Source organism: Cyprinodon variegatus, unplaced genomic scaffold (genome assembly GCF_000732505.1).
Source record: "Cyprinodon variegatus isolate N-32 unplaced genomic scaffold, C_variegatus-1.0 Scaffold314, whole genome shotgun sequence".
Taxonomy (NCBI): Eukaryota; Metazoa; Chordata; class Actinopteri; order Cyprinodontiformes; family Cyprinodontidae; genus Cyprinodon; species Cyprinodon variegatus.
Window position 1 is genome coordinate 229,281 of NW_015150767.1, and position 17,793 is coordinate 247,073.

At 38.5% G+C, this 17,793-nt stretch overlaps 1 protein-coding gene across 1 annotated transcript in view; it reads left to right on the forward strand.

Annotated features, from left to right (window-relative positions):
- The first annotated feature begins 286 nt into the window (after nt 1-286).
- The window catches only part of pik3c2a (phosphatidylinositol-4-phosphate 3-kinase catalytic subunit type 2 alpha), a 63,112-nt gene continuing 45,605 nt past the window's right edge, over nt 287-17,793 (forward strand). The window contains exons 1-2 of the mRNA XM_015384490.1: nt 287-394; nt 11,600-12,827. Coding sequence (XP_015239976.1) covers nt 11,682-12,827 — 1,146 coding nt within the window. The 5' untranslated portion in view covers nt 287-394; nt 11,600-11,681. The remainder of the gene's footprint in view (nt 395-11,599; nt 12,828-17,793) is intronic.

Here is a 17,793-nt window from a genome sequence, read left to right on the forward strand (position 1 = left end):
GTGTGTGTGTGTGTGTGTGTGTGTGTGTGTGTGTAAGGATGGTTTGCTAACATACTCCAATTCAAGTAGTAGAAGGAGACCTAGAGTTATTCCTATTCTTTCAAAGGTTATTTAATATTATTTTGTGTAACAACTACTTACTACCATGTTAGCTATCTGATGAAAACTTGTTTTGCACGTGTTGCCCACAGATGCACTACCTACTTTTGTCCATGGGGTGGCGCTGTCTATCCATATGACTCATCCTAGCAGAAACGCCGCTTTCCGCACTTCATCTAAAAGTCGGTCGACACTCCGTCGACCAACTCAACAGGAACTGACGTCCCCTTTGTGCAAGTGGATGGAAAAATGCAGGCTGCAGGAAAAATGGCTCCAAACACCGGACCGCTAAAAGGTGAGAAACAACCATTTTTAACGTCAGGTCTCTTTAAAAAGTTCAACTTTAAAGATGGGTGCTGTTAGCTGTTTTGCTGTCGTCGTATGTGATTGCTTCTCGTTTCAGAAAGTCAGCATTTCTTCTTGTTGTGATTATAGTTGGAAGGAGCAGAGCTGCCAGTTGCTTGAGTACTTTTATATCATTAAACCAGTGTCACTCAATACCTGACCAAGTGGTTTAAGTCGGGTTAGGTTAGTTGTTTTTGTGTCGCTGCTACTGGTTGAGCTGGTTTAGCAGCTAACTTAGCCTGAAACATCCTATAAAGTTGGATTTCCATTGAAGCGGCTACCAGAAGTAGCAAAAAGCTGCTATATGAGCTAATCTACTTTGCTTTGTACTAATTATTAATATCGCACCATGCTAACATCGCTGATTTTAACTGTCTAAGATTGACATAAAAGCCCAACAAAGATGAGATAATGGCAAACAAAATGAGTCAACTGACAGAGTGGCGAAATAACTGATCCAACAACCTGTTTAGTTTTTAACAACCTCTAATACTTATTAGTTTATAGCTGATTGTTTCTTTTTGTTGTTGTTTTTACAGTAGATGTTCCAGGAAATGATCTGGCTCTGTAGTCTCAGCTCTAATACAGATTAGATTAGATTGCTACTTCTGTATTTACTAAGACTTCTAGGTGTTTGTCACAGTTTTTTATTTTATATTTTATTTAGTTATTTATTTTGATAATGAAAAGAAAATGATGTAAAATAAAGTTTATTTAGATATATGTGAAGTTATAAACTCTTATAAAGCCGCATTATAGTGCCACAGCCATGCAGGAAAAGTAAGAAGGTTGCAATTGTTCACTTTATTGATGCTTTTAGAGTTTCAAATTGCTGTATGACTTGGTTACATATTTTCCTCTATAAGGATCTTGGCTTGTACTTTGATCTGCTGCTCAGTTTAGTGTTAATGTCTGCACTTTTGTATTTTTATTATTTATAACTTTGGAAAAAGATCCATAAGTCACATTTCAGTCCAAATTCAAAGTGTAAAATAAGTGTAGATCACATTGTTTAAATCCTATCAACCCATATTGGTGCCGATTTGTCATTTTTACTATTAAAAAAAATCATAATCAGATATAAGGGTGAAACAATTAATCGGCTTTTTTTTATTTTGAATTGAAAAAAACTTCCTTGATTGGAAGAAAAATATCTTCAAACTTTAAAAGAAACTCCAGTGGATTTTTTTTTTGTCTTTTTTTTTTTTTAAACTTTTTTGGAACAATTTATCAGATTAATCATGATTACTTAATTATTGAAATAATCAACAGGTAAATTAATAGTCAATTAATTGTTAACTGGAGTATAGAGACTCTAAAACAAGCCTTTAGCCGACAGAGCGACCCACTCAAGATTGTAAAAAAACAAAAAAAACACATTATGCATTTAAGAGGAACACAAGACAATCATTCCTTAATATGCTCTATCCAGAACTTGACAAGTGGAAAAGTTTTAGGTTCACCTGGTTTAATTTCTTAAAAAGTCTTCTTTAAGGAACCTTTTGTTGTCTGATTATTAATCGATTAATCGAAAAAAAATTCAACAGATTAATAGATTTGCAAAATAATTGTTAGTTCCAGCCCTAATAAGAAGTGTAAGTATTCTTAATAAAATGGACAAATGTATATTTTAAATTTAGCTTTATGTAAAAATCTTCTATCAAGAATGAATGCTGCATGTATTGTTTCATGAGAATATACTAAATGATTAATAAAAGCTTTAAAATATTAGGAAACATGCAATTACAGTATTATTGTTCAATACTCTGATGATTAATTACGAAATCCCCACATACTTGTTAATCTCATCTTTTCTGTATATTATCGCAATGTCCCTCATGCACCAAACATGCTGGTTGCAGTTATCAAGGTGCATTACTTTGGTGCAATCTTTAAAAAGTTCAAGGCGGCTGTAAATAACAGTACTTTCAAGGATAAGGCAGAAATAGTTGCAAAGGCTCCAGATTTTCCTCTGGCTGTAGATAGCATTGAATTTCTGCCTTTCCGCTGTCTAGTGCTGCACGCTGAAACTTATTGGGCAGAGCTCATCACGCTTTTAAATCACAAAAAAAACCCAAATTATGCTGTTTAGAAAATACGTCTGGTATGATATATAGGTTTTTAAATTATGAGGATGAGCAGTTTTAATATTTGAAGTGAAATACATGACTATTTTCTTTTTTTTCTAATGTTTTATTATGTTATCATCAAAAGTGACTAACAAATGTTACTAGTCCGATTATGATCACTAAATGATACTTTTTGCAGTTGAAGGGATAACTGTTGCTTTCTCTTAGCCTCTTAAGCCCGCAGGTCTGTTTTCCAAAAAAGGCATATTCATACTTTATAATGCATTTCTCAATGTATGCACTGCTTAAACTGCGAATTTAGGGAAAATCTGAAAGTAAATTATTCTGGGCCTGAGTAAATAAGGTTTAAAGTCGTAGGGAAACGGCTGTTCCAAGTGTTGCATTTCCGAATTCTCCCGAGTGGTGCCCGACATTACACGAGTGAATAAAGTGAATGTGATTGGTCATTTATCAAGGAGGCTAGATTATTGTGGTGGAAGGTTCGCAAACAAGTTTGATTGTTGCCGCTTTCTCTGAAGCATCTTGTTAACCAGTTAGCAATTTAGTGCTAGTAGGTTACCAATGGGAAATTATATTGGGACCAAGTAGCAATAAATTGGTGACTTAGAAATGGCACTGTCAAGGAAAGCTATGGACAGTGGAAACATGCAAGAGGAGGAGAGTTTAGTGTAGGAGGTCGTGGATGAGTCTCCTCGGTCATACATTTTTTATTTAGAGGAGGAAAGTGGGAACGAAGATGTTTCAAAGAGGACGCCAGGGCGGCAGAAGCTTGGTTTGGTGTAGAATGCTTCCAGCCGTACATGTTTGAGCCCTTGCCTCACAACGCTGCCAGTTCTGTTAGCTGACCGCAGACAGTGCCGCAGACAGGAGGCCGGCTTGTTTTGTTTTTATGACCAAAATTGTGGAAAACAACTCATGAAATTGTACCAGCTAGGAGAGTGAGTTGCGCGAGAACGCTGGGACCCTTTTTCCACCTGGATCCCCGCTCTTTTTCGCCCTCATGTCCCTCCGTTGTTGGACAAACTTGCCCCCACTCCCTCACCGCCTCAGCCGTATCTAGACCCACAGCGTATAGCGCAGACCACGCTTCAATACTGGGCATAAATGAAAAATGTCTGCGTCAAGCTCACTGGGTCACACTGCTGCAGGAGTATAACCAGCACTTTATTTGTTATTTCAACCGTTGCGTATATTAGCTGCGACATATGAATCAAGATGCTATGACCAAAAAAATTTGATTGACAGATGACCGCTGATATATGATTGGCTGAATTTAGGTGTTCAGGCTGACATATAACTAACTGGCCTGCATAAGATACCCCCCCCCAACAGATTTTAAGACACAATTACTTATGTAGCAAGTTTGGTGTCCATCCAAAAAGCAACTGAGAAGTTATAATTGTGTAGATTGCAAAAAAAAATCAATTCCAACTCCTGTTGTGCCGTTTTGGCAAAGTTTTGCATAATATCTAAAAATCTTGCATTCATACTTTAATTTAAAATTTGGAATGCTGTATATATGGTTATAGAATTTCAGTTTTCTTGCAAAAATCACAAGTTCGCAGTATTTATTTACATTCTGTAATTACAGAGTATATACATAAAGCTAAGTAAAAGTATCTAAATAACCGTTTGTCCAATCAGGGAGCTTAAAAGTTCTTTGGAAAATGCACATTCTACAGAATCCAACAATGTGGACCAATTTGAGATAGACAGAAGCCCCAGCAAATCAAACGCAAGAGCAGCAGAATTTTCCATAATTTACGCACAAATACAATTTCAAAATATGGGCATGCTGCCATACCGTGATACAGAGAGAAGAAAGTTTAAGATGAAAATAAACTATATAAGGAAATATTCCAGAAACTGACTTTTATTCGGATGAAAATATTTATTAATAAAAAACCCCTGCAAAGGTAGGACAGATTGTAAATCAGGTTTACTAATATGTTTGACTTCCGCCGATTCAGTGTCTGGTTGGCTTTCATTAGCAATGCATCATTTGGCACTGCTATGCGTGTTGTTAAAAAAAGGCTCACAAAAAAAACACAAACTTGGTCATAAATTGCATTTCGGCTATCCGAATTGTTTTTGGAGCTGTGGCCAGTTGGTATTAGAATGAAGTAGATTGTCATTCATGATTGTCTCAAACATACGATAAAGCCGGGCATACACTTTTTGATTTTTTTTAATTGTTTTTATTTGATTTTCGGGGCGACTTTCCAGTCGTGCGAGAATCTTTCAATCGTGCCAAGTTTCAGCCTGATCGTCAGTCGTGTAGTGTACGGGGGTTTAGAGGGGCGATCAGCCTCTCACGTCCACCCCCTGATCGGGAATCGTGAGGTCGGGAGAAAATCAATCTATGTTGGGATGAACATAAATCGTGAGCTGTGAACTCACACTGTACGTCTAAACCCTGCGATTAGTCGTACAGTGTGAGCAGCAGCTCCGTGCAACGACTGTAAAAAATTGCATGGTGTAGGCCCGGCTTAACTCTGACTTAACGCAGTCATCCTGTCTCATTTGTAGGAAAACAGTCCCAAAGCATGATGACCCCACCCTCATGCTGTTCTTGTTGCAGTTCAATTTTCTTCTTACTTCAAACATGATGAGTTCAGTTTCTGCCAAAAAATTCCACTTTGGTTACATCGGATCCCATGGTGTTATCCTAAACCTCTTCTGGAACGCCCGTCTGCTCTCTGGCAAACTCCAGACGGGTCAGGCCATGTTCTGTCTTACCAGGGGGACATGCCTGCCCCTGCAGGATGTGAGTCCTTCTAGGCATAGTGTGCCACTGATGGTACCTTTGTTCCTTTGGTCCCAGCTCTCCTCAGCTCATTCAGCAGATCCCTGAGATCTTGCATAGGTACAGGTGTCTTTCTTTATAAATGTCTTCTCCACCTAATCGATTGCATTTAGATTTTAACTCATAAAATATAGGTGTTTATGATTTTTTTCTGTTGAGTTTTCCGAAAACTCCCGCCTTTGGGATTTGTAAGCACAATTAAGTCCCTGTTCTGGAAGTTGCAAAAACCCAAATTGTAAAATGTTGATCCATTTGTGATGCTTTAATCCTACAATCTAAAACTACCAAAATAGACATGAGTCTGCTAGTTTATTGATTTTAATTCTAGTAACAGGAGAAATATCAGTCCATAGATACAATTTATAAACTGGGATTTTATTTTTATTTGTTCTACTTCTTTATTGGATAAAATTGGAATGTAGCTTCAGTATCAGTGAACAGGGAGTTTCTGCAAAAAGGAAAAAAAATAATAAAAAAATCCTGTGTTGCTTTTCCTGAGTTTTGTTGCCTTTAACCTGGGGACCAAGCTCCCCTAGTGAAATGCCTAGTACACGCAGGGTTCATGCAGCTGATAAGACAGTCTTTAGCCATGGCACTAATGTAAAGCCTACAGAAGGAGAAAGAAAAGAGGTGGGGGGATGCTTTGAGCTTTTCAGCATGCCAAATTCCTCAGCTGCACAATAGTGTTGGGCGAGCCTGAGTCCCGGCACAGCCAGCCTTCTCCACCACAATGGGAGGGGAAGCTCAGGAGAGCTGCTCTGGGATCAGTCAATGAATGGTTGCTTTGAGGACACGCTGTGTCATCCAGAACCACTGGACGCTCTGAGAAAAGTTTCTTTACTCTCTTAAAAATATGTCAGCCAATGTTTTGGTCATATGGAACACATCCGTGTCTTTCCTTCCATTCATGTAAAAAGGATTTATTAAATAGTGGAAAAACTGACCAGATTTAGTTCAGCTAAAATAATTGAAAAAATAACTAGAAAACTGTTCATCAATCATTACGAGTCAGCTGTCTTGCGGTAATTCATAGCCATCCTGGAGTGTAGGCACCCCAGGTGCATTAATGGCGCTCTGATATGAAAGTAAACATTAATAAAGAGGAGTTTATTGTGATGTACTGTTCTGTCTGGATGTAATGGCTATTAAAACAAAGAATCAGACCCACAAGATGCTCCAGGTTTTAAAGGAGTCCGGTCAGCAAGCAATAATCAATGGATCATTATTTATACCTAAAACGTATACGTTTGTGGTGATTTAATGAATTTAGCATCAATGAGTAAATAAAAACTATAATTTTCGTTGCAATCACAGAGTCTTGGAGTGGCCATTTTTGCCCAAATATAGTAACACCTCACTCCTGACATCTTCCGGCAGTGACGGTGCGGTAAGCCTAGCGCCATTCTCCCCGCTTTACAAGCAAAATCAATAAGAACTACTAGACACATCTCCAATCAACAACATTTTAGATTTCCAGAGGGCTTTACCATTGAAATTCTTGAGAGCCATAGTTAAACTGACAATGCCCAAGTGCATGGCAGTTGGATGAAGTAATACATCGGGTAAAAGTGAAAAAAAAAAAATAGTTATTTCACCTCTCTGGTTCATGATCCACCGGGGTTCATCGTCGGATTGCCAACTTGGTAGAGGGAGGATTTGTAATCGAACATCTCGCCAGAGAAAAGCACGTCATATGCAGCCAAGATTTCAAAGAAGAATGTAATCAAGATGACTTAGATAATAGCATGTTGTGACAAACACCAGATACAGCATTAGGACTTGATCAACAGCTGATACCGCACCATGACATCACAAACCGGTAGGTGGCAGTGGAGTTCTTTGTTAATGAAATTACTCTTAATTAAAAACACTTATTTTTTGTACAGTATGTAATAATTTAATATATATAAAATATATATTTTTTTGAGTTTTTGCAGCACTAGTGGCTCCTTTATTCAACAGTAGGCTGACAGGAAAAGGGGTTTGAGAGAGGAGGAGAGACATGCAGCAAAGGACCATAGGCCGGATTCTAACCCAGGTCGGCCACGTCGAGGACTAAGGCATGCATGGGTCGTGCGCACTAACCACTGCGCCAACTGCACGCCCATAATTTCATATTTAAAGTACTTTCAGAAGTTTGAATTCTGAATATGACCGGACTTTTCCTTTAATATCAAGCTGACCGAGCATCATATGTGACAAAACAGCTTGTCAATAGGAGCAACAGAACATTCATGATTTATAAGCCTTGATGTAGCTTAGTGGGTTGAATTAGAAACCCATTATACCCCCTTTGCTTTCAGGGTATGCATCGTGTTTGCAAAATAAAAGGGACATGGTTTTAACTTGAAGCAATTTGAGCAAAAATTAAAAATGTCTGTAGTGGATTTCCTTAAAATTGGTTAAGGTGCTGTAAATACAAGTTGTTGGTATGCCATCTTAGACATGATTTTCTTTTCTTTTTTTTTTTTTCTTTTTATCGAACAATATTTTCCTCTGAATTTCCTCAGACTTAGGTGGGTCTTGTCAGTGCGCATCCTCTGGAGCAGTAAAGTAAACTTTCAGTCGTACCACTGCAGCATACTTGTTTCACCATGCTGAGAAAAGTCATCAAGGTGTGACATTGGTGGGTTGACTTTAACTCCCCCAATTTTAGCAGGTGCAAAGGTGTAAAAAACATGTGTTGATCGAAACACATAAGTGTTCTAATAAAGGAGACTGGTCAACAGAACTCGCTGCCAAACATTGGGTGATTTTAGAAACTCTGTCTGTCTTAATATAATTGTTGAATAGATAAGAAGCCAGCTAGTACCAACAAAATTCTGAAAATATGGGTGTTGAGGGAATGAGACTCAGTTATTTTCAGGTTTAGTAAGTTTTTCTCTTTTTTTATGAGGCAAGAAGATGACCAGAATTATGAAGAACTATTTTATAAGACACTATTTACTTTTTTCTTGCATTTTATTATTTTTAAAAGGAACAAATAATATAAAACAGAACAATTTATAGATAATATGTGGTCAGGGATCATTAATATACATTGTCCATTTTTTCTTTATATTTAGCTTTTTGCAACCTTTTTATAAAAGTGAGTCTTTCCATGCTGTGATTTTCTTCTACGATGTCCAACCAGTTTTTGACTGTTGGGGGTTCTTGTTTGGACCATTAACGTGTGATGGCCTTTTGTGCTGCTGCCAACAGAATTTTGAATAAGTAAAGATCCTTCTTCCGAGTCTCTGCTTCCTTTACATAACTAAATTAATGTCAGTATTGTTCTTGGGATGCTGTACCCTAGTATCTTATCAATTTCTTTGGTCACATCTTCCCAAAATTGGGACAAATTGCAGACACTGCCAGAAGATATGTGCGTGACCCACATTCTGTTCTCCACACATTTTCCAGCAGGGTTGGTTTAAGGATGACATTGCCTTTTTTATCCATCGAGTAATAAAAAACCTGACTTCTTTTTTCCAACAGTAAATTTCCCAATTCCTAGAACTAGTAGTGGTAACCGGCAATTTACAGATATTATACCACATGACATCACTTATGCCCTAATATACAGTGTTGAGGTTTTCCTATTAACTAGTAATCCTTTATACAGTGTTGATACCACTTTGACTTTTGTTGTTATTTAAATCACTTAATATTTGTGTAATTGCGCTCGTTTCAATTGGGAGAACTGGGCTTATTTCTTTTAAAGCTACAGTGTGTAACTTTTAGCGACATTTAGCGGTCAGTAACATGAACATCTCCCCCCCACCGCTTCTCCCCCCGAACAGTACGGCGAGCGTTACGGGACAAAATGTCTTCCACCGCATCACCTACCTTCTCAAGTGATGAGGTTTGTTTACATAGATAATTTTACAGATAGTATTTTATTAGTCTGTGTAGGGTATAGATTTCATGTAGACTTAAGATAATAAATATACCCGTTATTTTTTCTACATCGTTGTGACATTTTGGCCATCTCGCAATCACTAGTTTGTTGGCTCTGCGCTGCTGTAGAGCAAAGATGTCTGCCTCCATGGCTGCGAGACCCGCTCCTATGTAATTATAAATAACGAATTCTAAGGCAATACAAATATTAAGGTTAAGAGGCTGAGCTCGTAGAAGATAAAAGATAAAATAACAGTTATGTATAATATATTACATTTCTGACTGTATATCCCTGTAATTATTACACACTGTAGCTTTAAATATTAGTCCCGTAGTTCAGTGTTGCCCAACCTTTTTTTGACTTGTGTACCCCTTTGATCATTTTTTCTTATAATGAATATCTCTCTCACTCAAAAGTATTGATGATTGTCCTAAAGTGGAATGTACAATAACTGATAATAAAATAAAGACTATATTACTTTATCCTTTAATTTGAGCTTTTAATTATCATTTTATTCTTTCCGTCTTAAATAAAAAAACATCATAAGTATGTTGCCTAGAAGTCAATGAGGAATCGAAATAAATAGAAAATAACATCATTATATAAACCTGTATTTATAAAACTGGAGCTCATCTGAGTAACTACCTTACAATCACATTTGAACTTGATGAATTGGGAACAAAATGCAGAACAAAAAATATAGTCAGACTGACTTCATTAGTTTTACTTTGTTTTCATCAAAACACCTAAACTGTTTTGATGAGCTCTGATAGTTCAGTTTGAGAAACAGCTGATCCCAGGCTGCTTTGTACATCCAGTCTGTTACTCTGCTTGGTTTTGATGTGTGTCAAAGCTGAAGGTGAACTAAAAAAAAGAAGAAAAAAATTTACATTTTGGTTGATATAAGCTTGTTTAATTTTTCAATTGAACCCAGGACTATATATATATATATATATATATATATATATATATATATATATATATATACTATATATATATATAGACTATATTTATTTTACTACCAAAGAAATAAAATATTTTCATGTACCCCTTGGAATGCGCTGGCAGACCCATAGGGGTACGCGTACCCCCAGTTGGGAAACACTGCCGTTACTGAAGGTACATGTAAAAATCTTGATTTTCCTAAGACACTACTTTCAACAGTCCATTTAGACTCCTAGTGAGTGAAAGAGGCTACGGCTATCAGTAGATAATAGGAAGGCTAAATGCATTACAGAAAAGCTGCTTTGTTTTGTCTTTTTGCACCTTTAACCTTTGCTTGAACTGGAGCTTGCTTAAAATGGAAAGGTTTCTGGCCTCGGGGTGAATCTCGGTGTTAATAGAGGATCTGGATACTGTACGGAATACGGCTGGGAAAAAAAAAATTATTTGATTGATTTTGGATCGATTCCTTTACATTTCTGCAAAATCGATGTCTAGGGAATGAGATCGTTTAATTTTATAGTGAAGTGCATGACGTTCATATTCAAATGAGCAGGAAAGATGCTCTCAAGATGACTTCAAGCCAGACAGCTGCAAATATAGCCAATAGGTTGACTAAATACATTAACAAATGGAGGCTGACCAGCAGTAGTTGTTATAGACAACGCTGCACATATGGTTTGTGCAGTGAAGATAATGCAGCTCATGCATGCCTGCTGTGTCCCTGTTGTGTCACGTCTCTCTGCTCGAGTGAGGTTTCGCTTTTTCACTTTTCACAGACAAGTCCCTTTGAGACAGTTTTGTTCACATCTCAAGTTTAAACTGTCTGATTTACAAGTTTGCATTTTGTATTTAATATGACAGGAAAAAAAAATACACGAATATTTTGAAACACAGTTGAACCACTTTCATTATTGTAAAAACAGATTGAATCCAAATTAATTGATTTAGAACTGTATTAATCAAAATCAAATCGATTTAGGACTTTGGCGAAAATACCTAGCCCTAGTAGTGAACACAAGGAGGGTCTTTCTTACTCATTCTAGCCATGCTAATATGAGAAGATGGACTGATTCTAAATAATCAACCTCTTTACTAATCTATAACTCTACTTTATAGTTATAGTAAAACGTTGCTTTATACCTTATGACCTCCTACACAGAGTGTGATATCACCCCTTCTTTGTCCTGTTAATGGCAGGAAGGCAGGATTTCTTTTCTTAGATTTTATTTAAAAATCAGTGAAATCAGTCTTGGTACATTTTATCTTTTCAAATCTGATGATTGGAAATCAACCAAAAAACTCAGACTGGTTTGTTTTGTGGCAGTAATTTGGTATGGCTGGTTATTTGATGCTTTATTACATTCTTTTTGTTTGTTTTGAAAAAGTTTCACCCTTTTTTTAAAGTGTTTTTTCTCTCTTTTCTTTTTTTCTTAGGGATTTAAGTCTCTGCACTGTAACCATTTGGGCCACTCTGACTTAAAGGCTGTCCTACTCATGGCTCCTTCCACCTGACAGAATGGCCCAGACACATAATGGTAATGGGTTCAAGATGGATGTCCCAAAGCCAAAGGGGGTTGTGGGTAAGGAGGAAGCCCTCCGCATGGAAGAAGAGGCATTGGCTAAATTGAAACGAGAGAAAAAACATACGCCTTCACTTTTAACCCACTTGTCTGCCTCAAAACCATCAAAGTCCAGCAATGCCAATGCTGCTCAGACTTTGCCTTCAGCAAGTGCACCTGACAAGGACCTCATTGTCTTCCCAGAAACCAAGAAGCAGGAAGAGGGGGGCAAGTTTAAAGATATTGACGTGGACAAACTGACCAATGAGGAGCTCGAAAAGCTTCTTCTCGATGAAAACTTTGGCGTTAACAGCAAAGCATCCCGCCCCTCAGCTCTGCTGGGATTCAACCTCAGTGCCTCCTACCCTGGTGGTAACCCCTGCAGCTCCTCTCCTTTCCAGGGCAGTCAGTGGACCACAGTTCTTCCCACTCAATCTAATTCTAGCTTGAGCACTCCAACTCATCAACCCAGCCCACTCTTCCCTTCTGCTCCATTTCCCAAACCAGGCACATTTCAAAATGGTTTCACTCCACCCATGACGTCCTTCATGACTCTTCCACCTCAGCAGCCATCCTTTTTGGCTTTACCTCCTATCCAGGCTCCTCCAGCGATGGTCTACTCAAAACCAACCGTGGACCCTGAAATGGCCAAACTGTTTGACAAGATTTTAAGCACCTCAGAATACTTGAAGAACGGTAGATCCTCCAGCACTGAGGCAGACTCTTCACAAGTGGGCACAGCCTCTCTGGCACCAAACCCCCCGCCACAGCCCACAGCAGCTGCTGAATCTTCTCCCATCAGCCGCTTTGAGTGGCTGGATCTGGACCCACTTACAAAACATAAAGCTGAGAATGAGGAAGCCACCATGACGGCAGGAAGTGGAGTACACAACGAACAGGGGGGTTCTCCTGGGGATCCTTGGGATGCTGTGCTAGAAACAGAAGGGAGCAATGTTGGTGGCAAAGGGAGCCCCACTCTGGAGGGGAATGATTCACAGACAGTTCATTCACAGCAAAGAAGAGCTTCAACCGGCGCACCTGTAGCCAGGAGCCACTCGCTCCACATCCCAGGGACGTCTTCTCAGCAGAAACCAACCAATCAGGTAAGGCTGCTGTTGGATTATGATACTGGAAAAGACTTATGGGTGATCTTAGAAGTCTAGACGCACACTTTAAGATACGACCATCCACAATAGAGTTTAGATAAAAACATCAATTTTCCTGTTTAATTTAGTTCTTGAATCTGGCTTCATCTTTTGCTATTTTTAGTAGCCTGTAGGGAACTAACAGTTTACCTAAGGTTGTTGGATTTTTTTTTTCTGTTTCCATTTCCACCATTTCCCAATCCTGTTCCAAAGCACCTCTTTAACATGAGGCCTCCAACAGCATGTTTCACTTTGGGTGTGTTTCGTCATGGGAAAAAAGTATTAAACTATTCTCTCCAGTTAAATAAAAGGAGATTGATGGGTTTCACTCAGTCGGCAATTTTATTTATCTTTGCAAAGAGAGAACAGTTCATCATACAGCTCTTATTGCATGGTAATCATCCCTGTTCTGATCTGGCAGCATTCGTTCCCCTTACTGACAATAATGGAAAGTAGTCAAAGTCAAAACAAGTTACAGACACTTTGGTTAAACAGTAACATGTTATGAATAAACTTGAGAAAGAATCGGGCTTGTTACGGGAAGAAGTATGTCTTGTCTACAAACGCCCCTCACTCAGCATTGTGTGGACTTGCAAGTTAAACATTTTTCAGCATTGTGTGAAAAACATTTTTCAGTGAGTAAATAGCATAAAGCGATATATAAAACAAGAGAAATCTAAATTTTCCGTGGACAGTTGTCATCTTTTTGACGCTCCACCTGATTATTATGTCAAACCAATATTTTGGAATAAGCGTTGTGGAGGTTTAGTTCTGTCCAATTAATACGCCATCTTTCTTAGGTCTCGGGATGTTCTAAGCAGATCTGGATGTCTCTCGGAGAAAAGGTCTCCTCCAGCTGTACTTCCTGTTTAAGATAATACAGGAAATGATACTGACCTATGGAAGACTATCACTGCAGGTCTTTCAACTTCCTCAGCAGTTTTTGTGGTTTTATTAATTCAGGACAAATATTCAGTTTTTGTAATTTCACCCTTGCTTAAAATTGTTGGAAGAAGCTCCAGAAATTTCTGTGCTTCTCCCGACTGCAACCTTTGGGCATTTTTAACCTCCTCAAAATTAGTCTTTAGTTAAAATATTCAGTTTAATACATTTTAGGATATTCCTGCTAGGACAATTAAACTGTATTCCATAGTTAGCATGACTGAAATACGGCCGAAATATGTTATTTGTAACATTTATGTTACTTCAATTTCGTTGTCAGCTTGTTGAACATGTAAAAATAAACTGGATTCATGTGGACTAAAACTTAGGGAGATGTACGGCATCTGTTTTAGCTGACTAAATGACATTTAAAACCACTGAAACTGAAACTTCCCATCAGTCAAACAGAAGGCTTTGTTAGTGAATATCATCAGGATCAGCTGAGCGTGGTTTTCCCGGGTTCATTTTCAAACAACAGTAGACTTGCAAATGCTGTCTTTAACGTTGCTGCACAACCTTTAGCCTTTCACGAATTCCCAGTTTGCATTGGAGGTAGGGAATCTACACCAATGTAATGAAGGCTTTATTGACATCGTCCACATGGAAAGGGACATAACTCGAATAAATATGATAACGTCACACATAATAGTCTGTTCATTGTTCTTATCTGGCAACACATTAAACAATATAGACTTAGACAAACTGTATTGAAGTTTCATTTCTACAGCTTTCCGACAGTGAATGAGAAGCAGCTTGGCAGTAAAAAAGAACATTTCCATTCATAAAGTGCAACAGTGATCAAATGTAAACAGTGTGGGAGAAGACATGGTGCAAAAAGGCATTGATGTGGAAGGTTCAGAGCAGTGCAAAGATAAATAAATAGATATGGTGCAAAATGCAGTAGAAAACATCGGAATGCAAGTATGATGTTATCAGTGTGATGCAGAATCTCAGTTTTTCAACAGTTCAGCAGTCTGATGGCAGTGGGGAAAATGCTGTTGCAGAATCTGCTGGTCCTGCATTGAATGCTGTGAAGCCTCTTCCCAGAGGGCAGCAGGGAGAACAGTCCATGGTGGAGGTGTGAGGGGTCATTGATTATGTTATGGGCTCAGGATACACAGCGCTGGGATTAAATGTCTTTTATGAAGAGGAGCCCCAATGATCAGTTCAGTTTAATAATAATAATTGAACTTTATTGATCCCACATTGGAGAAATATATCTTTGCATTCAATCCATCCCCTTAGGGAGCAGTGGGCTACCATTGTGTGGCACCCAAGGAACAGTTTGGGGTTAAGGGTCTTGCTCAGAGACCCAGAGTGAAGGTCTGTGGGAGTGGGGCTTGAACTTAGAACCTGAGGATCAAAGGTCTATGGCTCCCAACATTGGACCGCCACTCCCCACTTTATTTTCATAGCAACAATTATTCAAATAATAAAGTACATTAAAATTTTGATTTAGTGAAATTATTCAGTTCAGAAAGATTGGTTTTAAGTTTTTGTGTCTATGGAAATCCAACAGATTAGTCATTGACCTGCAGCATTCACTCCTCTATGAGCATGTAGCTACAGTGGATGGTCTCTTGCCATGTGCAGTTGACTTTGCAGCAATCTCTTATGCCGGGCGTGCATAAAGTGAAAGTGAGAAGGGAAAACTTTACTTCAACAGGAAGAAACCTGCAGCAGAACCATGCTCATTTGACACATTAAGGTGGACAGAAGCAATGATCTAGCATTACTCTATGTGTGAGAGACAATAAAAAAGTTAGTGGCATTAGTCGCTACCTTTCCTCTAGAAGAGAAACGGATCAGCTCTGAGCCAGTTTAAAATAGCTACTCAGCTAAAACAGAATATTTTAGTTCGCATCAAGTGTGTTTGCCTGCCTCAGTGAGCTGATAATAGTCTTATCATGTTTTCACAACCCATCCTTCAGGCATATGTGCAAATAAGAAGGTAAATGTTTTCAAAGTTGTAGGGAAACGGCCATTCCAACCGTTTCTCACAAATTATCCCGAGTAGTGCACGACTTCACATGAGTGAATAAAGTAAATTTGATTTGTTGTTTATAAAGAGGGCCGGATTGTTGTGGCGGAAGGTTCGCAAGCAAGTTTGATTGTGGCCGGTTTCTCAGATGTTGGGCCTCTGACTGGACCGGGCATTCAAACCAAGCCATCAGCTCCTGGGCTGGTGCTGAAACCCCGGGGGACAGGGATATGTTCCTTTTGGTAGAATTTCCCCCGAACATTTTTTTAGGTGTGAAAAGTAGGACATGTCCGGGAAAAAGAGGACGTCTGGTCCCCCTACCATTTCAACAATTTGATGTTTCAGTGAGCGAGTGCTTGTTGCTATGATGCGTCTTTGCTCAGCAGCTTCACTCGTTGCAAACCAACCAATCAGTGCACAGCTCAACTAAATATTCATGAGCATACCATAAAGGAAGAAGCCCTGTCGTTTCATTCTAGGGCTTTTAACCAGGCTTGCATTAGGGCTCATAGAACAGCAAATATCCCAATAATATAGACCTTAAGGACCAGCACCAAATACCCTATAGAATCATTCTATGACCCCTTTTAAGATAAAAAAATAAATAAATCTTGGTCGTATGTCAATATGCTCTATTCAGCCTTTCATGAAAAAAGTTTTAGTTTCGCCTGCTTTGATTTGCCAAAAAGTCTTTTTTAAGGAAGCTTTGGCTATTACATTATTAATCGATTAAACGAAAAAAGAATTAACAGATCAATAATTTTTCAAAATAACCATTCGTTCCATCCCTAAGATAATATCAACCCTCAGAAAGCACAGGATACTAGGATACTTGAACAACTTCTTTGCACCTGATGAGCTCTTTTGTTTTGAGAGGTTGTCCTTATTTGTCATAATAGTTACTTCCTGCTCCTCTTTTTTGAAGATTTTTCCTGAGCAAATTTGATTATTTAGAACTTTTTCAAGATAGAATTTCTGACAGTTGCAGTAAATAAAATGTTGTGATTTTTTCTACTTTTAGATATAGGTCTTTACAGTCCGAATTTGCAGTTCGGATGCTGACGTCTCTGTGATACTCTAGTAGAGGATTCTGTAGTTGTAGTTCCCCCCCCCCCCCTCCTATCAAAGGCAGCTTGTTCCTTGTTTTTACCCCAGTGAGTGTTCCAGGGTTGAGGAATGTCTTTATGTTTGAAATGATAAAAAGGTGCTTGTTTACTCTTGCCCATATGTTATGTCTAACTTTGAATGTGTTTGTTAGTTGAACCACTGATGTTGTGCTGTTTGGGCCGTTTTAACTCTAGGCTCACTATTTCAGTCTCCTTGGGTCAGGTTTGGGAGGTCACTCAGCGCTGTGTGAGTTTGCTAGCTTCCCTTGTTCCTTCTTCTGGTGCCCTGAGTTGTTATAAACAGGAACAAGCCTGTACAAGTCCCCTGTGCCCCAGAACAGTACTCGAATAGCCTAACAAATCAACCTTATGTTTTCCTATGGTGACCCTTCTCCGTTCATTTGCTGGATCTCAGAGGATTAAAAAAAAAAAAAAAAAGTAAAAATAAATTAGCTTTAGTTACTTGATGTCTCATGTAAATATTGCCACGTTTATCTAATTTAAGTATATATATTTTTGTGCTGTGTAACAGTGAATTTCTGTGGCAGTAACATAAAAGAAGAGGAACAAGGCTACAGAAATGTTCTCACCACATCCTCATTTATATTTTCTTGATTTAATTTTTAGACGATTTTTATGAGGTTTTCCATGTACAACCCTGTACCGTAGCTCACCACAGATATACACCTGAAAGTGCGCATGCGAAGAAAAAAGATAGCTACCTAGGGATGAGCACGTAGGACGGCCTTACGCATGACATTGTGGATCGATATACACATGCACTGCACTGATGTGTGTATCGATCAAAAAAATAAAAAATGAAGATATTTGCTTAAAAACATCGTCCAGGCGACAAGTTGGTCTGTCTCTATTCTAAATGTGTGTATGTATGTAT